At 42.7% G+C, this 27,706-nt stretch overlaps 1 protein-coding gene across 1 annotated transcript in view; it reads left to right on the forward strand.

The window, feature by feature from the left end:
• The window catches only part of ak5 (adenylate kinase 5), a 107,150-nt gene that overhangs the window by 58,271 nt on the left and 21,173 nt on the right, over window positions 1-27,706 (forward strand). Inside the window, exons 8-9 of the mRNA XM_004078698.4 lie at window positions 7,738-7,811; window positions 24,303-24,348. Of these exons, the coding sequence (XP_004078746.1) occupies window positions 7,738-7,811; window positions 24,303-24,348 (120 nt within the window). The remainder of the gene's footprint in view (window positions 1-7,737; window positions 7,812-24,302; window positions 24,349-27,706) is intronic.

Genomic DNA, 27,706 nt, shown 5'->3' on the forward strand with positions numbered 1-27,706 from the left:
TCCCAATGTTAAAATGCCTAGGATAGCACAAGGGTTAAAAAATCAAAGGCTACAGAAAGAACCCAAGGAGGGAACATGTGACACGTTTAACTGGTCGAAGAGAAGGGGCACAGCTGACCGATTGGATGAGCTACTAGAAGGTTTTACTGGCTGGATTTTTACTTCCTCACACTCTTCTTCTCGCTTAAATGTTAATTTTCTATACCAACTTCTTCAAGCAAAAAGCTGAGTTGTTTCACATGCAGCCAAACCGCTTGGCCATGTGCACGGTTTGTCCGAGTTTTTTTTTCCAATCAAATACAAAGCTATGAGTCCGATTGCTCTGCTCAGAGACATGCACATGTAATTTGCGTATGTGCACGATTGCGCAACAGTACAAGCACAATTGACTAATTGACAATTGACTCTCATAATCCGTGCGCATAGATTGCTAAACCGTGCGCACGGAATATCAGATATTATATTTTTTTAACCACTGACACCTGGCTCCGTACAATTTAGATTGGCTGAAGGTGAGAAACAAAACAGCCTAAAAGATCCAAAATGCAGGATTTTATGTTTAAAGCTGTTACGGCCTTCAGTCATTTTGTTTTTGTTGATAAAAAGAAAAGGAAAAAAAGAGTTTCTATGTTAAAAAACATTTTCATTTATAGTTTTAAATGCTAAATACATAACAAATATCTAGATTGTGTCTGTAAAAGTAAAATAATTGGACTATATTGTATCGCCACAAAGTTTGTTGAGTCTTTAATGCATCGATTCATGGAGCACATATCAAGGAAAACATACACAACCCTTTTATTCTCCACTCTGTTTCAGAGATCTGCAGTCAGACCTTGTATTTAAAAAAAATACTTTGTTTTCTGTCAGTATAATATAACTGCACGGTTCCCACAGGGTCCTAAAAATTCTTAAAAGCATTGAATTTCTGAATTTCGTAATAATACCTTAAAAAGTCTCTAAAAAGTCTTGAATCTGAAATCTCACCCTTAAAAACTGTTCTGTATGAAACTTATCCGTTTCGCATTTCTTGTTGAAAATTTTATTTTTCAATCCTGATTATTCTGATCGTTATGCACCAATACACCAAATGCCCACCGCTGGTTTAAAAAAGACACCATCCATTTTAGAAGAACATAAACACTCACTTGAGCACAGGTGTTAGCTCACCTTTGCACACATATTTTGCGTGATCGAATTAAACATTTCACACTAGTTGTTCTAAATGCATAGGTATGTGTGTGGAGATATTGTTTGTATTGTGGACATGTTGACATGTGGACATTTTTGGAGCCAACGGGTGTGTTTATGACATTTGAATGTGTGTGTGGACAAGCCCCGCCCTGATAGACTGTATTACATCTGAACCTCACTGTAATGAGTATAACCACCCAGAAACTTGTTGCTTTATGCTGGTTCATGGTTTTACCCCCCCCCCCCCCCCCCTCTATAATCACACTCCTATCCCCCCCTCTCTAATATCCCTCTCTCTTCTTCCCTCCTTTCCTTGATTACCAAAGGGGTTTATTCAGACATACCTCTAGTTTGTCAGAAGATTAATAACCCCTGTTGTTAAAGTAAAATATGTCCAACACAAGAGGCCTTCAGCTCTCATCTGTCTGCTTAGCTGTTGGACAGGAGAAGTTATAAAAAAAGAATTCTGAAATTTAACTTTAAAATTTGTACAAACCCTGTAAATAATGTTAGCCTGTCTTCATTCTAAAGGCCCATACACAACGGGACAAATATTCACCAGCGCTTTTGCCGCGTTTTTTGTGTTCACACCCAGACGATTTTCGCTGACGATGAGCCGAGCAAACATGCAATTTCATTCCCTGACATTAGATGGCGCTTAATGTAAAACAGAAATACTCCTGCACACAAGGTGGCGCTGCGCAACTTAATGCTTCTTAAAGTCGCTTTTCACTCAGAAGAAGAGAGCAAGTATTTACAAGCTTGTCAGAATAATACAAAGAAAACATAAATATTTCCAGCACCAGTAGCTCCAGCTCCAGCTCCAGCGATGAAGAAATTATTGTTCTGTTGAATGATGAAAGACGCCGGAAAAGACGCCGATTTTGGGTACATCCCATAGTTACGAGAAGACAACATGGGGAGTTTTATCGACTGGTACAATAGCTGAAAACGTATCATGTGCGTTTTCGGGGATACTTTAGAATGTCCGTCAGTGAGTGCATCTTCTTCGTCTTATTTCTTCGCGGCAGTGTAGACGCTACTTGGCGTCTATCTTCTTCGCTGGTATGTGTGCTCAGAAAGGCAGGTTTGTGTTTGAGCGCCCCCAAGTTGTGTTTTACTGTAACTTCAGAAGCTCCAGACACGTGTGCAAAAGCGCCATTCTCATTTGTCGTATAGTTTTTGACGCGGTGCGTCAAACCAAAAAAACGAACCCGAGGCGGTTTTTAAAAAATGACGCTTTGACGCATGGCGTTTTTTCGCATCGGTGTGCACACTCACATTGGTGCCCTTTGTTTAGTCACGAGGCGTTAAACGTCGGCAAATATTGCGCGCGAAATTCGTCCAGGTGTGAACAGGCCTTAAGGTTAATCTGAAGTCTTGGCCTGATAGAAGACATATTTGTTCAATAATAGGTTACAGAAATCATTCATGTGACATGTTTGACCTAATTTCTTTACAGGTCTTTAAAATAAAAACTGTATGTGCAGGTAGTAGGAATTTAGTAATGTATGACAGATAAACGTTATACATTTTATGTGTTATGTGAGTTTATGTGAGTTTAACCGAACTCACAGGTTTATCACCTGTTAGTTCTTTCTGGTATTTTGTTCTGAGAACTTTTTGTTAATTTCTCAGTAAAGATGTATGAAAATAACGCTGCAACCAGTTGTTAAGAAAACACTTGACTCATCGTAACATTTCCATCGGGCAGAACGAAGCGGTGACATGAGGATAAAATGAGTGATGCTGTTTGTGTCGACACTGCCGTCATTTAATTAGGTCCAGCCTCAACCGTTGAGCAAGTCCAGCATGTTCACAGTCAACACCCGTCAGAAGAGAGAACGAGTGTGAAACAAAAACGTCACCCACCAGCTGCCTGGTTACCAGAAGCGTCGTCATAGCAACGCGTGGCAGAGGGTTAGCTGGGCTCTGTGAAAGACACAGACTCAGTAAGGTTTTAATGTCATGCAATGCAGGGTTTCATATGAAGTCTGTTTACCAAACCTTTAGAAAGCTGCAGGCCTGGCTGGAAACAGCTCCTGTGGGTTTCTGCAGGTGTTTCATTTTTGTCAGATGGAGATATTTTACTCTTCACAGTGAGAAGAGCTGTGATAATGTCCCTGTTTTTCTTGCACTTTACAATATAACACTAAAGCAAAGTGTAGATGTAAGTTGTGAATGTGTCCAAGCAACACATTTGTTTGAAGTGAGGAGGTTTCCTCCCGGAAGCATCTTGTCCTTTTTCAGGATTACTCCTTAATTTAATGTTTATTAGTCTATAATAATTTAGGAATACCTAATTATAACTTTATAATTACAATTTCTGAACACTTTCATTTTTTCAGTTAAAAACTCTACATATCGTCTCTACAGTACTCTACAATACTCTACAGTATCGTCAAACTATTTATTCATTAACTTTGTGTTACAAAAAAATCAAGTTAAATGTAAGATCCCGTTATTTGTGTGTCTCACCTGCCATACAGAGATACATCCAAACAGAGAAAACAGTTCAAACTAATTGAAGATAATTGTGTACATAGAGTTCCAGCATCTGCAGGTAAAGGGCAGACGGTGCTGCACATACTGACCTCTGGCTCCACTTCAGTCATTCATAAACTAGTGGCAGAAATTTCAAATTGATCTGATCATTTCTGCTGGTTTTCGTTAAAAAATGAAGGTGGAAATAAGTTTCTCTTGATCCTTTGTGAACAGAAAACCCATCAAGTCAATTCTGGCACCAAGATGTATATCCTGAGTTCTGCTGTCATTCCTTTGGAGCAGACGTCTGCAAACACTAAAACAGCTGCTTGGTCCAGTTTCTTACTGGCCAAAACCCAGCGAGAAAATCCCACTTAACCGTTCAGAAAAATACACTTTGTTCATGTTTGCGTTGCCATTAAGCCATTCATTTATGTAGCTTTCAAATATTTACAATAATTGAATTATAACAGTGACTATATCTATACATAACAATTTTAACTTCTTTTCCTTCTGACAGCAGCTCACACAAGTCTTTTTCAAAATAAAATACACCCAGTGTCATATAAGATCTTCCTGCTGCAGGAGATTTAATGGAAATAAAATGCATAAAAGGACAAATCAAACATGGCGCTTAACGTCATATGTTGGTGCATCTTCATCCTTTATCTGCTTTTACAATCTTTTATTTACCTTTTAGGACCAGCCTTGCCTCTGAACAGCTGCTAGACCCTGCTGTGCAGCAGAAGATAAGAATGGGAATTTTACGTTTATTTTAATGATAAACCCCAATATTTTAACCTTTCTGCCATCATTTTCAAGCTTATCTGACATGGTAAAAATCTAAACAGGAAAAGCAAAACTTCAAACAAACTAATCAGAACTGCAAACTCATCATTTCTTAAAATTGTCAGCATGTTTCTTTAAAGCAGGAGAGCTACAGTGGAGCGATAATGGAGCCTCAGCTTGTAGACCCCTGGTCTAGAGCTAAGATTCTTCATCTTCTTCATCCACTTTCTCTCTCTGTCAAAAATATTCACTTCTGTCTTGTTTAACAGATAAAAATTAGATTGCAGGACATGATTTGCTCTAAACACTGACATTAGAGTCCAGTGTTTCCTTTATTACAGTGTTATATATTAGATATCACCATAAATAAACCACGATCAAACTCAGAGGGAGCATGTTCATGTGAAACTCCGGAGGCTCAACTCTCTTCCTGTCAGAATTCTCTAACTTTTAGCCTCTTATGACAGTAAAAAATAAAAGCTAAACTAAGTTTGTTTTAGCTGCAGTCTGTTGCTGCTGGCTGGTAAAGGGTAAATTTCTCTCGGATACAGACATACAGCTACTCGTGTTGCAGCAGGCAGGAAACGCACTGTGACATATCCTCCCACAAACACCTGAACCAGACCTTAGATTTCAGGACTTGCTCAGGGAGGGTGTGAGAAACTCGAACAAACAGCCGCCTCTTCTTCACAGGATGTGGGTTGTCAATAAAACTTCCCATGGGTGACTTTTCCGCTCCACTCCAGCTCCATATGACGCAACTCTGAATTAATCTCAGTAAAGTTCAGCTATAGGCAGACTATACAGCAAAGAAAATGTATAAGAGGTTTCACAGTAAAAGGTTCTGAATGAGGAGGCAGGTCCGCACACTCACAGCAACACACAACTGAAGAGTCAGCAACTGTCCGAGTGAATCTGTCTTCCCCTGAAGTGAGGCTGAGGTGAGTCCGGGGGGAAACGTCTTTGTTGTATTGAGGCCGGTGATTCAGGTGCCAAAGGACCTGAATCAGAGCATCAGTGCCCCACATCAGAGCATCTACGCCCTACGGCAGAGCATCTGCATGCAACGGAAGAGGGTTTGCGCTCAATGGCAGAGCGTCTACGCCAGGGGTCGGGAACCCATGGCTCGCGTGCCAAATCTGGCTCTTTTGATGCCCACATCTGCCTCGCAGACAAATCTGTAATTATTTAAAAAAACAAAAAGTTTCATTGGACTGGTTCTTCTCAGGCGCGATGCGATGCCAGTTTGTGACATATGGTGTCAATTCAGTGCCTAATGTGTTGCCCATCAAAACCGTAAAACCGCGCAGCAAAACCCCAAATCTGTAACAGGCTAAAACCTGTAAATTGCCGTCCCGGCAAATTGCTCCCTTCTTTGAAAAGGGGAGGGATAGTGGGCGCAGGCAGCAAGATAAAGCGGCTCTGATTAGAACACGCTGCACGTCACATACCCCACACTGCAGCGTGTGAGTATCGCTGTACTGACAATGTTTGGCTCCACGTCTGCATGTGAGTCTTTCTCACATCTAAAGAACATTAAGACCAACCTACGGATGGAAGTCTCTACGGCTGCATGAAGCTTAAACTCACCAGCAAAACCACCATGCAGCACCAGAGGTCACATTCATGCTAAGAAATACTCATCATTTATTACCAACATCTGGGTTCTACATGTTTTCTGTACCATAAAATGTTAGATTTACTCTCAATTTGAGCTGCAGAAAACTGTGAAATAAGAAAAGTTTGCTAAATATTTGCACTTAATGCCAATTATATTGGTCTTCTCATCCCTTAGTGGTTCCTTTTGTCAAGTCTCTGTGCACATCAGGGCAAACAAATGAATCCTATTCTGTACTAAGTCAGCACAACGAGGAAGCTTTTACACCTGCCAGCCATGTATGGATTTCTGTGCAGAAACATCCTGAATGCTAGCAGGAACTTATCATGCAGAAACGTTTCATTTGTCCGAATAAATCACCTCTACTACATTCACATTCCAGTGTTTACTGAATTACAGTGGAGACGGTGTGAGATTTAGCATTGGTCTTGAGTTTTCAAAAAAGTAGAATTGTTTTTGGATTTATGTCAAGCTTTTTTTGTTGGAAGCAGAAGCAGTGTGTAGACAGCATTAACATCAGCTCAAAGCAGCCTTCCCTTCCTTCTTTTGTGAGAGCGTGCAGCATGAGCGTGGCTTCCATCCGCAGACCGGGGCTTGAATTCTAAGATCTCAAAATACTTCCGAGTCCTTTGGGGACGTGTGAAAGCAGAGAATGTGCGCATCAGAACAATTCATCACACCATCACATTTCTGAACCTATAAAACTGAAAAGGTTTGAAAACTGAGGAAAGCGATTTTAGTCTGAGGATTGTTTTTATTCGGCTAATTAAGCCGTGTGGCAGAGAGTTCAGAACAACAGTGACTTAAAAGTTAAAAAAAATCTTGGATAGATGGTGAAAAAGCAAATGCAGCAGTAGAGACTTTAAAAGCCCTTGGAAACTAAAGGGAATACACAGAAAGAATTTAACCATTAATCTAACCATCGTCCACTTTTTATTAAGAGACCCACTCCAATGAAAAGGGTGTTTTTGGTGTTTTAACATGTACTTTTCTCATAATAGAGAACAAATGTAAAAACATTATAGCTTGAAATAGCTTTTCTGATCATTTCAATGAATCAGGAGCAAAAAAATTCTGTTTATAAAAAGCTTGTAGTTTCTACATACAAACTACAATCAATGGAATCAGCTCCATTCTGATCATCCACCTGCAGACAAACAGATCCATGAACGTCTTTGTTTTCCACGTCTGAGCTGGAATCTGGATCTAAACTGTACGGCTGGATGGCTCCAATAGAACTCGCCATTTTTATTGCACCGGTAATGTTAGGCTGGGGGTGTGAGGGGCTGTAAGCGGGAGAACATGTAAACAAAGGGTTGATGGAATATCAGTGCAGGTGAATTTCTAATGAACTACTGCCGCTCCGCAGAAGCTATGTGCTAGAAAATGACACAGGTCTTTGATTTTGCCTAAAAATGGCATAATCCTATTTAAAATACCGCTTGAAACAATTTGATAATGATCAAAAGATGTGGGACTTTAAAATGTTGCAACACTGAAATACCATCAGTTAATATAATTTGCTGAGAAAAGAATCTAAAAACTCCCCACATTACTTTCCAATATAATACATTTTCTAAAAAATCTACTGTAATCAGGTCAATGAATGCATGAAATGTTAATGAATATTGTGATTTTTTTTTCCTCCACAGGTCCCAGTGAGCTGGATCTCTGTCTTCTGGGTGAGGCAAGCAGCTTGGCAGATTTTGTCTGGAAGGATGACGAGGTAAACTGATGCTGCGCCGTCTGCTACCTGTCAAACACCAGGTTTTCATTTGAGCTTTTCAAAACTCATTATTTATATTTATAGCACAATTCAGAACGTTTTTGTCGAACAACCACAGTATTCTGTGTGTTAATAGAGAATGTTTGTTGAAGGAATTCACTGTGTGCAGATTGTGGGTGTAAGGAATGAGGTGTACTTACAAAATGTACCAAAATCCAACAAATGTGAGGTTTTACTCTTCATTTGTACTTTTAGAAGTCATCATGTAATCCTAATAAGGATAAAATTGTGAAACATTCTCCTTTTTGCAGCTTATTTCTTTTATTAGAAACTTGCATCATCAGCTTTCAAACTGTTCCTCCTTTTGACTTTTAAGAAAACCCAGATGACAGCTGCAAATTACCTTTTCACTGGAGGCAAACAGTGAACCGATCAGATAGAAGGGCAGATGAATCCGCCCCGAAAATGTCCTGAGATAGCAAGCGTTGTTGCGTAACGTTTGGCGGCGTTTCAGATGAGCTGTGTTCCTTCACGCAGTGTGGGTGCTGCAGTCGGTGAAGCAAGACCTCTGGGTATTTTGCATCCCTGGAGTGGCTGCAAACAGCATGTGTTTAAATGCTATTTTAACAAATGTGATGGTTTGGAAGCAAGCAGGACTTGTGTCCCTGCAGTAAACCTTATCCCTGGTGTGTTTTCCATTGAAGTGTCTTATAAACTGTTCAACATAACTCAGCCTGTTTGCTGTTTGCTTGCCTGCACCAGGGAGGCTAGCGTTTTGCTCAGCAGTATGTCACAGGTTGTCGAGGTAAAAGCTCCTTTTTGTAAATCTTACAAACTGTTCTCTGGCAGCTTCCTTCGTCTGATAAATAATGCAGGCAGGAGGAGCTGTGACCAAGTTTAAAGGAAGCACAGCTGCATCTCAGGCTGCTGCACATCACCAAGAAATGTATTGATTGTGATGAGGTGCAAATTCTTGTTCTTGTAGAATATTCCTTTTTTGTCAAAGTACGGCCAAATCCGCATTCTCTCCCTACCCCTACTGCTTCTCCTTACCCCTACATTTAGCCCTCCAAACGGAGAGATATGGAAAAAGAATGTCTTCAAATTCAGACGTTACTACCCCTCGATGACATCAAGAATAGTCGCCGGTCATCCGGGGCGGCCGTGGTGCAGCGATAGAGTAGTCGACGTCTGATCTGAAGATTGCAGATTTGATTCCCCGCCTTGTCCGCCCATATGTCAGAGTCCACCTTGCTCTGGTAGAAGGTTGGTGCCAGTGTTCGGCAGCGGAGCCGGCATCACTGTGTGAATGGGTTAATGGGACTCGAGGAAGGTAGAAAAGCGCCACACAAGTATGCGCCATTTAACATTTCATCTACATAAGGGAGAAGCTGTCAGAACTTCCAAAAGTCATTGCTTACATTTGAATGTAAACTTCTGTGCTTCAGTGCGCAGCCATGTGAAGAAATGTGTTTGTCCTCCACGGCACAGCACGACACGGACCACCCTCCCAGCGGAGGGATTTCCAGCCCCAAGCCCCTACAGCTGTCCCTTAACCTTTGTGCTATCTTGTGGGCTCCAGATGACCCCACCCTTACATTGACGTGTTCTCCTTACCATGACAAAGGTGGATAAAGGTGGAAAGATTTCATGTAATCCATGGACACCAGTGAAGATCGCAAATAATTTGGACCCCACAAGATAGCACAAGAGTTAAAAAACAAGTTCGCACACCTCTAAAGCTCCAAATGCCCCTGCAGTCGGATGGGTTGGGGTAGACTTCGGATTCGGCCTTCATGTCATCAGATCACGTCTTATGAAAGCCGATCTTCATAACCCTTATTATCTACACAGGTACAGAAATGTAACGGTTCACTTATGTGCCAAAACCCACCTCAGAGGTTTTGTTCCCCCTTGTTTGAAGAAGTCAGTACATAAAAAGCTGAATTTCTTGAGAAGCTCCTCAGATGAGCAACTACATGTCTTTTAGAAAAACCTTAAAAGAAGACCAGAAACCCTGTGATCCCTCAGAAATCCTGTCACATTTGTAAGATGTAATCCTAGAAAGCTCCAGTAGGACACCAAGGCTTGGAATGGCAAGTGTTTAAGACCACAAATGGGAATAACTTGTGTTGCACCATCACAGGATTAAATGTTTTTTTTAATTAGAATAATTCAGATATCTATTTTTTCAAATAGATCGCCTGCTTCCCATCGCACCTGTGCAGTAAATACACCATCTTTACAGACTCCAACAGATTGGAGTTTGAGTCTTTGGACCAAAGCCTGAACGGCGCCCCATGTCTCACACATCTGCAGATTGGTTTGCAGCTCGATTGGGGGAAAAATAACACCTGACGGGTTCCATTTACCGGCTTCTTTGCTGACTTTTTAGTGTTGTGAAAAGACACAGCAACAAAAGAAAAAGCTTTTATTTCCACCATTTTCTAAGAGTGGCTGGATGGCTCAGGTGGATGCGTGTAGGACTGGCGCAGGGTTCGATTCCCAGGGGGCTTCATCCAGTGTGTGTCCTTCAGCAACACCCTTCACGCTACTGCTTAACTATTTAGCCACAAAGGTGGCCCAAGTCTGGATCATCCTGTGCCGGTCCCCAGCCCGGATAAAATGCAGGGTTGCGTCTGAAAGGGCATCAGGCGTTAAAAACCTGTGCCAAACCACCTGTGTGAATCAGTGAAAGCTGATTTGCTCTGACGACCCCTGAAGGGATATGCCAAACATATTTTCCCTAAGCCATGAAAAAATGGAAACTAATCAAAACAATCTAGAAAATGACATACAAATAGTTTCCTTCAGTCTATAAACCAAGCAAAAAGTTTGCTCCGCTGTTGGGGATTTTGGTAGAATAGAGTGAGTGGTCTCATAACCTGAACATGAAGTCACTGAGGTAATCAGATCAGACAAACTGTTGCTCATTTGCTCAGCCCTTGACCTCCAGGTGCTTTGCCACCTGAAAGTCAGCGTCCTGCTGGGAATTCCTTATAAATTGGCTTGTTGTTCCAGACAAAAAACGACCTTTAAAAAGGCTAATCTATAAGTAATTCATGGACTCATTATCACACACATTCAAAGCCCGGACAAGCCTGCTGCATCCAGACTTAGGAAGGGGGTAAGCCTTGCAGGCTAGAGCAAAGAAAATCACAGAGCTGGGTCGATGCTCTGCTCTGTCCCTGGAGTGGCGTGTCCTGTGGCGAGCGGCGGCACAGTCTTCATGGCGAGGTGCAGGGCAGACGCTGTGCTGCCTCCTCAACACACGTGTGTGAGATGCGTTTTGTAAGTGCGCTGATGAAGGAGGTCTCAGTGGAGGGAGAGCAGAGCGGATGCTTCTGATCTCTTCTGTGAAACATCCACAGTGCCAGCTAACGTGTGAAATGTGACACGCAGCGCAGTTTAACTGCAACGGCGTGCTTTTGCTGCACGTGCGTTGGTCGTATGATCGTCAACATCCTTTCACGGCTGATTAGAGCTCGACTGGCCTCAGGTTTGACACTGTCTACTTGGCTTATTAGAGTTTCAGTGCAGCTACATATGCAGCAGCACAGATTCATTTAGGAAGCAGCCGGAGTCTGAATGGAAAATGCATCCACAGCCGGAGCAACTGTCAGCACAGACAGCCTGGCAGAGCAGCTGCAGCTATAAGCTCACAGCCACCGGCCGAATGCTGTCAGAGCCCGACCTTATGAGGGGGTAATGAGCAATAAAGCCGTCATCGAAAAATTCAAATCATCCCCCTTTCCTGAAATATCGGTAGAGTGGATCTCTACTTTGGCATGTTTTATTCATGGGCCGGATGATCACATTATTATGGGAGAGAGCAAATAGGTTAAGGGGGAAATGCTCACTACAGGGCTTCAGGGGCTCCTTGGGCAAAAGAAAGAGAAACAATGGTTTCTATGTCCAAACAACAATTTACACAACTTACTTTTCTCAAAATTCTACATTAGACAACAGCTACATTTAGTGGTTAAAAAGTGGTACGACCCAGCTGGCTCTGTGAAAGGTTTAAGAGTGACACCGTTCACAGTGTGCTGTGGAGTGTTTCTACTAAAATACCTGCAGAAAGAACTAGAAGACATGAGATTAGGGTTGTGCCGATGGACGATATCATCGTCCATCGTGATGGGTGACTGACATCCCGATGGGGAGACCACCATCGTGATGCCACGCCCCCGCCACGTTGCGCGTCGACATCATAAGCCGCGGTTACATGTACAAAATATCTTGATGGGATCAATGGTCGGATTAGAATCCAACCGTGTACATGGGCCCAGAAAAATGTTTTTAGAATATAAAAACGTTCACTAAGGTCACAATTTCGGTCGGAATAAATCATTCGCACACGCGCAGTATTTCGCACATGCGCAGTTTGAAAACCGGAAGAGGATACAACTTTCGCCGAGCGGCTTTTTTTCCAAACTTTATTGAAGGTAACAATTCAATACAAAACGATAACAGCACCGAGCGGCTATATACATTGACATGTCAGCTCGGTAAAATACGAGACGATCTTCTAAACGTGCTTTTAATAATGTTACGGTTATTATGAAACACCTGTTCGCTCATCATTTGAATTTTAATCCGTGTGGTCAGTGCTTTTTCTGAACGGAGCCAGGATTAGCAGTATGCTAACACGGGCTAACAACATAAGCTTTGGGTGGCGCTGCATCCTGTGAATAACATCAGCCTTTATTTAGTCGGGACACGACTGGAAACACAAATCCACGTGATTGCTTGAATGTTTTCTAAGGACTGAGCGACATTTCTGCTTTGATGCTCAAACCGCTGTGTGTGCTGACGATCCGAGCTGTGCTCAGACACACGTTTAGACCCGGTTCTGAGTTCGGTTGCTTGTACCCCTAGAGCTGCGGGACGGATCGCAGTCTTAAATCTCCCACACATACCGCTCATGTACCCCCCCCCCCCCTTCCCATCAAACACAAAGCTGTAAATCCGCCCTCCGCCGGTCCACTTCGCTAGTTAAGTGCGGGAGCGGACCACTTCTTTTCTATTTTGCTTGTTACTTTTTCTGTTAAAGTCACTTCCCTCAGTTTATACTGGATCATCGCGGATTAACCATTAGTTGGGAAATAAAATGAAAAAAGCAAAATAACGAATAGCGGTTATATAAGAACGAAAAATGTAAAAATACCCCCCCGACGATGTCATCGTCCATCCCGATGGTTGACAGCAAACATCGTCAACGGCCAAATTAGGGGACATCGCCCAACCCTACATGAGATTGAAGTTTAAAGCGTCTCAGGGGGGAAAATCATTTCTGCAAAAATCAATAAAATCTTCATTTTTCTAGACTAAAGCTAAAGTGGACATGTAAGTAAGGCAGGTCAGTGCTTAGATACAATGCATGAATGAAATGGTTTTACAACGATTGGTCAGATGAGACGGCCTGGTGACCTGTCCAGGGTGTACACCGGAAAAGGATTCAGCAGGTTCAGAAAATGGATGGATGGACGGACAGACGGACGGATGGATGGATGGATGGATGGATGGATGGATGGATGGATGGATGGATGGATGGATGGATGGATGGATGGATGGATGGATGGATGGATGGATGGATGGATGGATGGAAAGTCTTCGGCTCGGTTGATTTCTTCCTAACGAACAGAAGGCTGCAGTTAAATTGAAAGTGTGTCTGTAACTGCTTTCCCCGCAAGTGTGAACACTCCAGACAAAATTCTCTGAAAAGTGACACAGAACTATTCATCACCGCTTATCAGACATCAAGACCGAATCAGATAATAGCAGCATCACACAGTGAGTCTTTTTAAACGCTTTACTGACAGGAAAGAATGAATTACCCGTCTGTCTGATAAATGTCCTGGATCCCTTTTGGTGATCCCAGAGCAGATTTTAGAGCAGACATCCGAGTTCTAGCAATGGTGATGTGTGCTCTTAAAGTCGAGCAGCAGAGTATGAAGAACTAATTAGTTACCTTTGTACGGGGCACGCGGGTGACCTGCAGGAACTTTTGGGATGGAAGACAACCCGGTAAGCCTGTAATGCAAAAATGTCCGTGCACATTTTTTCCTAGGGGCATGCTGCAGGCGACAGGTCATAGAGAACACTTATACAACACCTAAGGGAAAGTAAAGGGGAAGTGGGTGAGACGCAGGCGTGTCACAGATTTTTCCTTTTTATAACCCCCCTAAAGCCTGCATTCTGCGTAGTGGACCTATTAGTGTTGTTCACGTGATAAATGTGCAACCTGACTGTGAGGAATGAGGAAATTAGACAATCAGAGTGTAAGTTTGTGTGGGTGTCCTACGGGCACAATCTGTGTGTAAAATCTTTGAGCCGGGTCAGTCAGGAGCCAGTGCACTCACCTCACTAATGGCAAGAGTGTGGCATAAGATGTTCAACAGCATCACCTGTACGTCCTGTAACTTGCATTATTCTTACAAAAAGTTTATGATACAGTTACTCCACGCACGACAATGGCATCCCTCAATGGGGCTTCATGAGCCACGAGGGAACTGCACGACACACCTGTGCTCCTCATAACCCTTGTGCTATCCTAGGCACTTTACCATAGGGAGTTGGGTCATCTAGACCCACTAGACAGTGCGCTGAACCCTTTTTTCTTCAATGATTTGTGATCTTCACTGGTGTCCATGGATTACATGAAATCTGTCCAACTTAATCACCTTTGTCATGGTAGGGAGAACACGTCAATGTAAGGGTGGGGTCATAGGATAGCACAAGGCCAGGCCAGGAGAACTCGCTGCACCTGTACAGGTGCATGTGGATAAGGCTTAAACTGTACACCTCTCACAGTCTGCATTTTGTTCAGCTGGACAGTTTGTCCGTAGATGAATCACTGCAGGTGAACAAACTCCTTCATTTTCTGGTACAAGTCACACTTTCCCAAAAGGAAGTGTACAATCGGAGGAAACAAACTGTGGTTGGAAGTCGACAGCCCTGTGCAAAAACTGCACCTATATCTGCTGTGAGCTATTCAGTTAGAGAATAAATGACATTTACTACACATCATGTCAGAATGACCGCTGTCGCAAATGCAGAAAATAATAAATGAAAAAACTAAAGATTATGAAACCATTATAAAAACAACAACTGACACTTTAGAATTTGATGACAATGAGTCAGTTTTGGGTGGTGAGGTTTAGTGATAACCACACTCATTTGGAGAGATTGCAGAATTATTCTTTTTGCGTAAGCATGTGGGTTTGTGGTTGACATCTTCAAAATAAAAGTGACAACCGTTTTTTCTGGTATTGTTTTCACTAAGTGTTGATGCACATATTTCCTCTCCATCACGTGGAAACTCCTGCTGTGTGTGTGATGCTGCCTCTGAGCCATCACACCAGTTGGTGTGTCCGCATGCCAAGTTGGCACGTCACCGACACCCAGCACTCCTCCACGCTGACAGCATTTGTTTAACACGAACAGCGCTGCGCTTCGCTTGACCGTGCGTCTCCTCCGTCCTCAAACTCCAGACGCACAGAGTTCACATCAACCTCCCTGCAAGTGGGCAAATGGGAAAATCACAACCCTTACAACCAGAGCAGTGTGTTATCAATCACTAACTAAAGATGGGAACAGCAGAGGACGTTGTTTTTCATTTTGGTGGGAAGTTTTCCTCAAAACTGAACCTCAAAACGACTTCAGAGCTTCAGTTCAGTCAATAAAGGAGGGAAATTGTTTAGCATTTCATGACTAAATGTTTTTTTAATGCTAATTATAAGTTAAATGCAACAAAGTTTTTCATTTTTTGTTAAAATTGTTTCAAGGTGTTTTTATGTAATTTTTTTTTTTTTTTTATCGTTTGTCTGCTGTTAATTGCTGGTTTCCAAAATGAACAAACAAAAATGTATTTTGTTTAATCGACTTTAAAAGCGCTGAAGAAAATTATTGTTGGTTTCTCAGGTTTAATATTACATTTGTTCCATTTTATTTCGCACAAGTCTGCAATTTGTGTCTTCAATGAAACGGACAAACATTATAAAGGAAAATAACATTTTTTGAAACTGTTTTTAAGAGAGTATTTTCCAGCTATCAGGGATTCACACTCCTCAGCCTCTCTGGGAAAGTCTTTGTCAGGGTCCTGGAGAGGAGAGTCCGTCTATTAAATGGTGAATGGCGTATACTTATATAGCGCTTTCTACCCCCTTTTGAAGGCCCAAAGTGCTTTACAGTCACACACACATTCACACACTGATGGCGGTTCCGCTGCCGAACACTGGGGCCAACCTGCCACCAGAGGCAAGGTGGGGTTCAGTGTCTTGCCCAAGGACACTTTGACACATGGGGGTGCAAGGCGGGAATTGAACCTGCAATCTTACAATCATGGGTCGACCGCCCTACCGCTGCACCACGGCTGCCTGTTTTAGTTGAACCTCAGATCCGGGAACAACAGTGCGGTTTCCGTCCTGGTCGTGGAACAGTGGACCAGCTCTACGCCCTCTTTAGAGTGCTGGAGGGAGTTCGCTCATCCAGTCCAGTTGTGTTTTGTGGATTTGGAGAAGACGTTCGACCGCGTTCCCCGTGGTGTCCTGTGGGGGGTGCTCTGGGAGTATGGGGTCCCGGGAGCCTCACTGAGGGCTGTCCGGTCTCCGTATGACCGGAGTAGGAGCTTGGAGTTTGGAGTTTAAATATCTTGGGGTCTTGTTCACGAATGAGGGAAGACCGGAGCGTGACATTGACAGGCGGCTCAGAGCAGTGTCTGTCGTTATGCGGTCACTGTATCGGTCCGTTGTGGTGAAGAGAGCTGGGGCAGAAAGCAAAGCTCTCAATTTATCGGTCGATCTTCGTTCCAATACTCACCTATGGTCATGAGCTCTGGGTCATGACCGAAAGAACGAAATCCCGAATACAAGCAGCTGAAATGAGCTTCCTCTGTAGGGTGGCTGGGTGCTCCCTTAGAGATAGGGGGAGAAGCTCGGTCACCCGCAGAGAGCTCGGAGTAGAACCGCTTGTCCTCCACATCCAGAGGAGTCAGCTGAGGTGGCTCAGGCATCTAGTCCGGATGTCTCCTGGACGCTTCCCTGGGAAGGTGTTCCGGGCATGTCCCACTGGACGGAGGCCCCGGGGAAGACCCAGGACACGTTGGAGAGACTACATCGCTCGGCTGGCCCGGAAGTGGCGGGGGCGAGGGAAGTCTGGGCATCTCTGCTCAGACTGCTACCCCCGCGACCCAGTCCCAGATAAGCGGAGGAAGATGGATGGATGGATGGATGGATGGATGGATGGATGGATGCATTTTTTTAATTTTTCAGTTATATTTTTTGTGTTTTCAATATAGTTTATAATCATTTGTGCGAATGATAAAAGAAAACTATTTTGTTCAGATTATCGGCGCATTAAAATATCTGGCTGTCTGCATGAAAACCATCTCTTGTTTGGTAAAATGTGCGTTCAGTCTTCACAGAATCCCAGTTTTTCCTTAAAGTGAAAATAACAGTGGACCTGTCAAAGCTGAGAAACCTTTAGATAGAAGTTGGAACAAAGACGTTCTGTGGTTTTAAATGTTTTGCATAATTGGAGTCATTTTGAATTCTGTGTAAAGTGCTGATGCAAAAACTGCCCCAGCCTCTCAGCTCTGTGCTTGCATAATTGTGAGATCCCTCGCCAGATCCTAATTGATGCAACTGGATTTTAATCTCTGCTGCTTTTTAATTATTCAAGTAGAAACGTAGCATTAAAACCCATCGAGGCGCATGTTTTTACTTTATTTTTACAACGTGAATCACACATGCATCTCATTGGCCTAAAGGCACAATCGCCTGAGTCATTTTTGACCTCTTTTCTTAGCGTAAAGGAACACAAGAAAGCAGTCCTGTTTATGACATTAGATGAAATGTGCTGTGAGGCTCATAATATGTGATTCTAAATATGGCACATAAATGACTGCTTTGTTCATCAAAGTTAGTGAATTGAAGACAGAATAGCAAGTAATTTATAACATTTAAAGTCCTCTGAGTGTAATTATAGGGATGTTTTTACTCTGTGGTTGTTTAAAGCTGCTGAATTTCTGTTCTCAGAATGACTGGCCTCCCATTTTCAGATGCGTTTTTTTAAAGGTTTTCGTTTCTTGGTCATTGTGGGCAAAAACTGACCAGGTTACTGTGCATTTCGACATGCAGGATGTCTTTGTCAAGAACAGGTTTCTCCTTTCCAGAAGCTACAGAAGTCTTTCCAAGAAACTTTAGACACGGCCCTGACTGTAAAAGCAAAGGCTTTCAAAGGTCAGCCTCCAAAAATGTCAGTCAGGTTGATCCACGGAGTCTTTTGACCAAACTTTTAGATATGTAACAGACATCCTGCATTTCTGCTTGCGGTAGAAAAGTGTGCAATCTTTCTTTCTAATGATACAAATTGTTAAAGAAAAGTGGCACTGAAAACCTTAGGGTTAACCGTGAGAATGCTGTGACTCCATAGTTTCCTGCAGGCTTTACCTCAGAGCTTGACAAGCCAAACAGAAATTTTTAATCACAGCTCCAAGTCTAAAGGAGGAAGCCTTTGTAGCAGCGTTGGATAATTTCCCTTGAAACGAAAACAGTGGATGATGGGATAAATAAACCCGAACTGAGGCGGGCAGCAGTTCAAGGAGAGCATCACGTGACCCACCTTTGATGCATTTTGACGCTGCTGTGCCACAGCCTCCACCCGTTCTTTATTTACTCCTCTGCCTGCCTCCTTCAGAGCTGCATGCGGATGAAGGACTCGCACTGAGATGGATTTTCGGCCAAAATCAGATTTATCGCATATGTGAGCCCTGTAATGGAGACGCAAGCTGTCCTGACAAAAATAACTGACTTCTCAGAGTTGTTCATTTAATACTCTTTAAAAAAACAGGCAACATGTTGTGCATAACTTTAAAAAATGATGGCCCTTTTAATAGTGAATTATAGATAAAAGCTAAAAGTAAAACTTCAAGAAATGTATCAAAAACGAACGTTACTTTGTATCCAGCGTTTGCAACAAAACATATCATCAAGCCGGAGCATCTTGAGAGGGCATCTTTTTCTGCATAGCATGGAAAAAGCATCTAAACTACAGTAAATATAAACCATCTGCAGTCCTGGTGCTTCTTCACTTTGGTCTGCAAATAAAGGTGTCTCCTGAGTTTCTTTGTCTTATCCAGAGTGTAGTTACTCCTCTGAACAGAACCAGGTAGATCAAACAATATTTATCAAACTTGGTGAATCAAAAAGTCTCATAGTGGCACCAAGGATGCAAGAAAATACCAAACCTAGCAAAAATAAAACGGAAATAGGATTTTTTAAATTCAATTTATTCCAAAAATGAAAAGATTTGTATGGCACAGTTCAGTCCAGGTCATTCTATTGTGGTTAAATTGTCCAAGTTTTAATGTTTGCAGTGTTTTCTGTATTGATCATACATGAAGAAACACCAACAAGTGTAGAATGTGTCAGACATCTATATAAAATGAACTTTTTACATAGAAACGAATGTGAAGTGCAGCTCATTGATTTGCATTTGCTTTGATAAATGACAACAGTTCACTATGAACTAATAAAACTATCAGGCCTACAGGTCTTACACAGGAAAAATTGATTCAACTAAATAAGCGACACGTCGCATTTCGGGCAGACACTCGGCAGAATTGCAGGTTACTCCCCTAGGGCGGGTCTGTTAATTAACCCACCTGCTTAGCGTCCTATTTAAGTCAGGTGTACAATTGTTCATTCTCTCTTACCTTCAGCGCTCATTCTTTGCCGGTCTCCGAGCCCGCGGGTCTCCTTCTCTTTCGGCGTCTTGCCGTGTTCCCCCGTCCTTGGGAAGGATGATCCCCATCTTTCTGATGTGGGGTTTTGGTTTCGCCGCGTCTGCTCTCCTTAATTTCTCCTCCGATCCGCGGGCGGCTGACGATCCGCGGGCGGCTGACGATCCGCGGGCGGCTGACGGCGCACAGCGCGTTCGTTTCGCCGCGGTCGCGTGCATCTGCAGGGGGTGTGCTTTCCGCAATGTTCGGGATGTCCGTGCCCCCCCGATCAGGAGTAGTCGGGTCTTCTCGTCTGCCGTGGTCACCCCAATTATCCACGGTGAGCTTCATGCGGAACTTTTCCCGTGTAGTTTTCTATGGCTGCGTCTCACTTCCTGTTTACTTCGGTGACGTCACGCCCCTAAGGACCCTGGGAATTGTAGTTTTTTCCGGGTCCTTTATGATGCGCTTCTGATTCTTTTTCTGCTGCGTTGTTCTGCGTCGTCCGGTTGTTTTATTTTTTTTTTTTGCAGGGGTTGTGGGGTCCTTTCTGTGGTTGTGAAGGCTGGCAGACTTCGTTTGGACAGGTTTCTCATGCTGGCTGAATTTATCGTGGCTTTTAGCATTTGTTTTCTATTGCTGTTTTGTTCTTTGGGAGCTGTGTGTAAATCTTGATTGTCTTTAATTTGATGCTGGCTTTATTATTATGGCGGTTCTTCTGTTTGTTTTCTTCGTTGTTGTAGCTGCTGGTTAGTTGGAATGTGAATCAGTGTCTCTTGGACCCGTCTCTGCTCTATGGACATTTTCCCTTATGATTGGTCTCTCTTATGCAGCGTCTATGGCTCATTTTATTCACTCAGCGATCCTCATTCATTGCCCCCGCACGTTCTGCTCCGCCTGTTTTTTCCCTGCTCTGTGTACCCCAGTGGGTCCTGCCCTGTCCTCAGGGACTTGCGTCGGCCGCTTTAGTGAGTGTGTCGGTCTCGTCGCGGCCTTGTTTTCTCGGCTGGGGGTAGTTCGATCCTGGGCCGCGTGTTCCTGTTCTGGATTTTCGTGTTTTGCGTTTGATCTTTCCCTCTCTATGCCTGGAGTGGTTTTGTGATGACTGTTGTGTCTTCAGGCTTCCTCCACTTTTTCTCCTGTGTCTGCGCCTTCTGGTTTGGGGGAAAAGGATTTAAGAAGAGTGGTTTGTGTTTGACCGGCCGCCAGAATCTACAGCTCTGATGGTTCTTAAGGGGTCGTCCGGTTATTTCATCCTTGGAGATTATATTAAGGCTGTTTCAATATTGAATGATAGTATTGTGTCATCGGTTGACTTGGTTAATTAACACTTTGAGCAACTTCTACCCTGACCATAGGAAATATATCACTTGCGCTCTCAAGCTTAGTTCAAGAGTTAAATCTTGTGTCCACAAGTCAGTCTTCGGTCTGCCTTTTCTAAGCAGATGGCACTCTGCTAGATGCATCCCCATTTGGAGGCTTGTTATACTCCGCCTCTGAATGCTTAAGGTTCAGTCTAGCAAAAAATAATATCAAAACCTATGATCCCTCATGGCTCTCAAGTTCTCTTTTGCAGTATCCAGTCGCCCTTGGCTAAATAAAAATTTGAGAACCATTAATATCATATACAAGGCATCAAATCCAGCCGAGCTGTAATCCTCTGCTACGTGGGATGTTGACCTTCCTCATCTACAAATCTCCTTGGCTACGCTTCCCATCTACTACTCCTACTCCTCGATGGCCTCCTGAAGGTGCGTCCCTCTGAAACTGTCAAAGGTTACTTTTATCATTGGAATATATAAAAAAAAAAAAAAAAAAAAAAAAAAATTGGTGTTAAGATTCCGTGCAGGTCATATATTTCACTATTATTTCACTGTTGGAATTTGTAATTATGGTGGTTTCTAGGGTGCGATAAATCCACAATGGGTCTTTACCTTAACTATCTATTAAATTTCACTTTCTAAGATTTGTTTTTAAAAGCACTGTTATTTAATTTATCTCAATCATTTTGAAACTGATCAGTTTCTGGGTTATTTATATATTCTTGTCAAGACTAATACTGCTTTGTTTTTTTTTTATCTATGCATCGCATCCTGAGCCTGCGAACCCTCACGCCCCGATCAGCTTCTCCGTTTCCAGGAAATGATGTCACCCATGCATTCCCTGATCTGGTGCTGCAACGATGACTGCTCAACGTACCTATTGCTGCACTGAAAGTGAAGGGGTGGTGGACCTCCTCTGCGTTCCAAGGACACTTCTGGCTTGAATCAATCTATGTCAGCTGCAGAATGAGTGTGAAATTCTTGGATTATGAATGTTGAAAGAAAATTATTTGTCAGGTGGAAGCCTCAAAATTTAGGTTGCTCTAAGTTGTATCAATTCAATCATTTTAATTGGTATGCCAAATGGGAGAAAACTTTGTGGCCGTTAAGCTTGTTGTGGTATTGTCGTTGGAGTTCGTAATAATGGAAGTTATTAAGCCTGCGTGAGTAGCATGCATAATGTGTATATAATGGCGTCGAGCCCGTCATAGTGTGATGGCAGCTTAGAATAATGGATTTTACTAAGCTTGTGTGAATATTATGCCAGATGAAATGTTTATGGCCGTTAACCCGTCATAGTATGTGATGGAAGCTTAAAATATGGGGTTATTTCATTCATGGCATAGGATGTCATCGGGAGCATTGTATTGGATGTAAGTTTGTGTCATCCTAGGGTCGTCCATGGCGGCTAGAATTATAGTTCCGCACAGTTTTGCGGGCGAGGGCTTTACGTTCTAAGATCAGGTAGGAGTACTTCTTATGTCGGCTCCCATTTCATTTCTTTCCCCCTCTCTTTGAGGTAGTATGCTCCCCTGGTGAATGGGAGCGGCCCAACGGTCAATGGTGCCGGGGTAAACACATAGCAGATACACTAGATAGCATGTTCCCTTCGTAGAGTGGTTCTCGAAGGGAGCGACCCAAACGGTCAATGGTGCCGGGTAAACACATAGCAGATACACTAGATAGCATGTTCCCTTCGTAGAGTGGTTCTCGAAGGGATCGGCCAAACGGTCAATGGTGCCGGGTAAACACATAGCAGATACACTAGATAGCATGTTCCCTTCGTAGAGTGGTTCTCGGAGGGAGCGGCCCAACGGTCAATGGTACCGGGTAAACACATAGCAGTCATACTGGAAAATGAAATGAAATGAAGTGAAAATGGAATGCAGCCAAAAACACACCTCATCTTATTTACACACTGATTATACATTCACATTTTCTTCTTCTGGATGATCTTGGCGTTGGGGGTTTTTGTTACCCTAAAGCGTAAGGAAAATAATTATCTTAAGAGAAGTCCTCCCTCAAGTAGAAGCCGCGAATGATGAGTATAAAATGCATGGTGTTTAAATTGAATCAGGTTGTGTAATCTTGTTGGCTCCCCTCCAGTCTTCTTTTTCTCTTTCTCTCTTCAGATAGTATGCTCCCCTGGTGAACGGGAGCGGCCAAACGGTCAATGGTGCCGGGTAAACACATAGCAGATACACTAGATAGAATGTTCCCTTCGTAGAGTGGTTCTCGAAGGGAGCGGCCAAACGGTCAATGGTGCCGGGTAAACACATAGCAGATACACTAGATAGCATGTTCCCTTCGTAGAGTGGTTCTCGAAGGGAGCGGCCAAACGGTCAATGGTGCCGGGTAAACACATAGCAGATACACTAGATAGCATGTTCCCTTCGTAGAGTGGTTCTCGAAGGGAGCGGCCAAACGGTCAATGGTGCCGGGTAAACACATAGCAGATACACTAGATAGTATGTTCCCTTCGTAGAGTGGTTCTCGAAGGGAGCGGCCAAACGGTCAATGGTGCCGGGTAAACACATAGCAGATACACTAGATAGCATGTTCCCTTCGTAGAGTGGTTCTCGAAGGGAGCGGCCAAACGGTCAATGGTGCCGGGTAAACACATAGCAGTCATACTGGAAAATGAAATGAAATGAAATGAAATGAAGTGAAAATGGAATGCTGCCGAAAACACACCTCATCTTATTTACACACTGATTATACATTATACATTCACATTTTCTTCTTCTTCTGGATGATCTTGGTGTTGGGGGTTGTTACCCGAAAGTGTATGGAAAAATAATTGTCTCAAGGAATTGAACGGAGCCTTATGCCAAAACGAAGTTGTGAATCAAATTGTGAATGTCATCCTAAAGATGTTGTGAAAACCTAAAGATGTCGTGAAATAAATGTTCTTCTGCAAGAGTTGTCTGACTGAAATAAGCGACACGTCGCATTTCGGGCAGACACTCGGCAGAATTGCAGGTTACTCCCCTAGGGCGGGTCTGTTAATTAACCCACCTGCTTAGCGTCCTATTTAAGTCAGGTGTACAATTGTTCATTCTCTCTTACCTTCAGCGCTCATTCTTTGCCCCTCCCTCCTCCCCGGCTTCCACCTGTGGGCTCCGTTACGGGGGTTGTTACCCGAAAGTGTATGGAAAAATAATTGTCTCAAGGAATTGAACGGAGCCTTATGCCAAAACGAAGTTGTGAATCAAATTGTGAATGTCATCCTAAAGATGTTGTGAAAACCTAAAGATGTCGTGAAATAAATGTTCTTCTGCAAGAGTTGTCTGACTGAAATGAGGTAAAATTTCTGGTCTAAGGCTTCAGACAGAAAATCTTCAGCCGTTAAAGAGCTACTAGTGTTGCTTTTGATGTCATGTCTTTCTGTAAAAAAACAATAGTTTCAGTTTTTTAAAAAGCAAACATTCTTTTTTGCTTCTATAGGTTGAAGAAGAAGAGGAAAGTGTGTATGCTGAAGGATCAGCAGAAAGTAAGTCAATGAAAATCTGGATTTTATATGAGTCATAAGACATGAAAACAAATCCTTACCGACATATCTTTGTCTGCTGTCTGTCATTACCCAGAAATAGATTTCATTCAACATTTTATTACAGACACACAAACTGCCCCATGCTGCCTAATGCCACATAAGTCATGAGGCCTTTTTCTTCCTGGTTAACTGAATGAACCTCAGTGTTTGGCATGAATGTGGGTGTGTGTGTATTTTAGCGTCTCTGCGTCAGCTGCATTGATTGGGTAATGGGGTGGGAGGCTCATCTGTTGATTCACGATTCCCAGTCAGACTCTGGTGTTTATCTGATCAGCTGAACCGATGTTACTGAAGACAGAATTCTCCACAGAGGCTGATTGGGTCCAAAGACTTCAGTTTGGAGCGTAAACGAGCTCAATAGTTGGAGGAAAATCCCACTGGTGCAGGAACACCTGTCTCTGCTTCAGCGACAGTAAACTGATGAGGATGACAGCTGGAGCTTTCTTTATACACAGAACAAAAATATAAATGCAGCACTTTTGTTTTTTTGCTCTCATCTTTCATGAGATGAACTCAAAGATCTAAAACAATTTCTACAAACACAAAATACCTATTTCTTTCAAATATTGTTCACAAATCGTCTACATCTGTGATAGTGATATTGACATAATTCATCCCACCTCATAGGTATGCCATAACAAGATGTTGAATAGACAGCATGAATATTTCACAGGTGTGGCTAAGACTGGCGACAATAAAAGGCCACGTTTGAGGGAGCGTGCAATTGGCATGCTGACAGCAGTAACGTCCACTAAAGCTCTTGCTCATGAATTGAATGTTCATTCCTCTACCAACCAGCCGTCTCCAAAGACGTTTCAGAGGATGTGGCAGTACATCCAAGCAGCCTCACAACCGCAGACCACGTGTAACCACACCAGCCCAGGACCTCCACATCCACCATGTTCCCCTCAAGATCGTCTGAGACCAGCCCCTCGGACAGCTGCTACACAGACAGTCGGTCTGCAAAACCAAAGAATTTCTGCACAAGCTGTCAGAAACCGTCTCAGGGAAGCTCGTCTTATCGCCATTGGGGTCTCGACCTGACTTAAGTTTGCCAAAGTTCACATTTGATGGTGTCTGGCATGTTGGAGAGACGTTCTCTTCCCAGATAAATCCCTAACACTGTTCAGTTGGATTCAATTCAATTTTATTTATATTGTCCAACATTACAACAAAAGTCGTCTCAAGGGGCTTCAGACCAGCAATTGTATAAGAAAATGAAATCAGTTATAAAATACAATAGGTAATTGCTAAACTAAACTAAACAGAGTAAACTAAACTGGCATCCCTGCCCTTAGACCCTCCTTCTCAGCAAGGAAAAACTCCTCAAAAAATTGATTCTGGTTAAAAAAAGAAGAAACCTCAGGGATGCCCACATGAAGGAGGGATCCCCCCCTAGGACGGACAGGCGATGTACCAGAACTCATAGAGAAGAAGCAGCTTATCTTACTCTACAACTACATGTTTAAATAGTCCAGCAGACGGTCTTTATCCAGATGGAACTGGGGGGGAGATGGTAAACGTATACTTATATAGCGCTACCAAGGACAAAGCGCTTTACAGTCACACACACATTCACACACTGGTGGCCGCGCCGCTGCCAAACACAGGTGCCCGCCTACCACCAGAGGCAAGGTGGGGTTCAGTGTCTTGCCCAAGGACACATCGACTCATGGGCATGCAAGGCCTGCAATCCTACGATCATGTGTCAACCGCCCTACCGCTGCACCACGGTGAGGTCCACATCAATCACTCCCGGTCCTCCGGATGGGAGTAGGAAAGGGGGACAACACATGAATCCCACTGCACCAAACAGAGGCATGAAGAACTAAATGATAAATAAATGATCAAGAATAGAGGAGAGAAGGAGTACATGAGGATAAAGGACAGAACCCCAGTGCACCATCGTTTCCCCAGCTTCAAACTTCTAGCAGCCCACTAACAACTAATTGTTATTGTTATTAAGTTTAATTCAAATATGTTAGTAGGAAGTGCATGCAATATGGTACACATAGCGGATGGTAATAATAATGACAATAATAGAACATTTTTAGGATATCAATTTTAATACATTATAGTATTAATCCAAGCAGCGGGGAATGGGCCGCCCTGGCCCGGTTTATGAAACCATCTTCCCGCCGCAGAGAAATATGTATAACCATCTGTCCTGTTTAGGGCAGATGGCCGACAGCATGTGTGGCGTCGTGTGAGTGAGCGGTTTTCAGATGTCAAAGTTGTAGATTGAGTGGCCTAAGTGGCCAGTCTGAGGCACAACTGTGCAATATTCAGGTTGTCTAATCAGCATCTTGATATGGCACACCTGTTAGGTGGGATGGATTATCTCAGCAAAGGAGAAATGCTCTCTATCACCAATTTAGACACATTTGTGAGCCATACTTGATGTTTCAGATCTTTGAGTTTATCTTATGACAAACGGGAGCAAAACCCAAAAGTGTTGCTTTTTTTATTTTTGTTCAGTGTAAAACCAGAATTTTGTCAGAGCAGATGGACATCCTGTAAATGTTTAATATTATTCTGTAGTTAACATTTAGTTATATGTTTTGAACAAGTTTTCAAATTATGACATAGCACTTTATTAGATTTGAGTTAAACTTGAAAACTCAGCTGTACTTTTATTTTCAGATATGTAGAATATTCCTGAAGTCTGTTGGTTTAAATAGTTTTGGTGTCTTACTAGGTTCATTCTTACTTAACTTATAGATTTTTTTTAACCTCTTTGTCATTGCAGGTCGGTGCCATCAGTTGATTCTGTCTCTGCAAAACACAACTTTTTATTTATTGTTTGACTGATTATGATGTTTATTTGCCTTTTAAAAGACTTGGTTACACTTTATAATAACAATCCCTTATAGCTTGTCAACAAATCATTAATAAACCTATTTCCACAACCTGCTGATATGCTTAAAGGTCATTTTATTTCTAATTAAAAACCCAAAGTTTGTTTTGAAGTTTGACAAACAGAAACATCAGATGATTAAATCTGCTCCTCTCTTTTATGACTACGGGATAAATTGAGCTATACTTTTAAGTTAACTGCTTGGAATTTTTCTCACATCAATAAACTCATTATTGAATTACTGTAACTCTGTTTACGTTAAACCAGGCCCCCTTGAAGATGACATTTGGTCCAGAATGCTGAGCATCTGTTTACAGGCTCTGTTCATAAAACTGAAGCACAACTTGAGCCAGAGGGATTCTGGAACTCTGATGAAGGAACTTTATATTCTTACACATGTCCACAAACTGGATCATGTTTTTGTCTGAAATATCTTCAATT

This window comes from Oryzias latipes, chromosome 17 (assembly GCF_002234675.1).
Source record: "Oryzias latipes chromosome 17, ASM223467v1".
Taxonomy (NCBI): Eukaryota; Metazoa; Chordata; class Actinopteri; order Beloniformes; family Adrianichthyidae; genus Oryzias; species Oryzias latipes.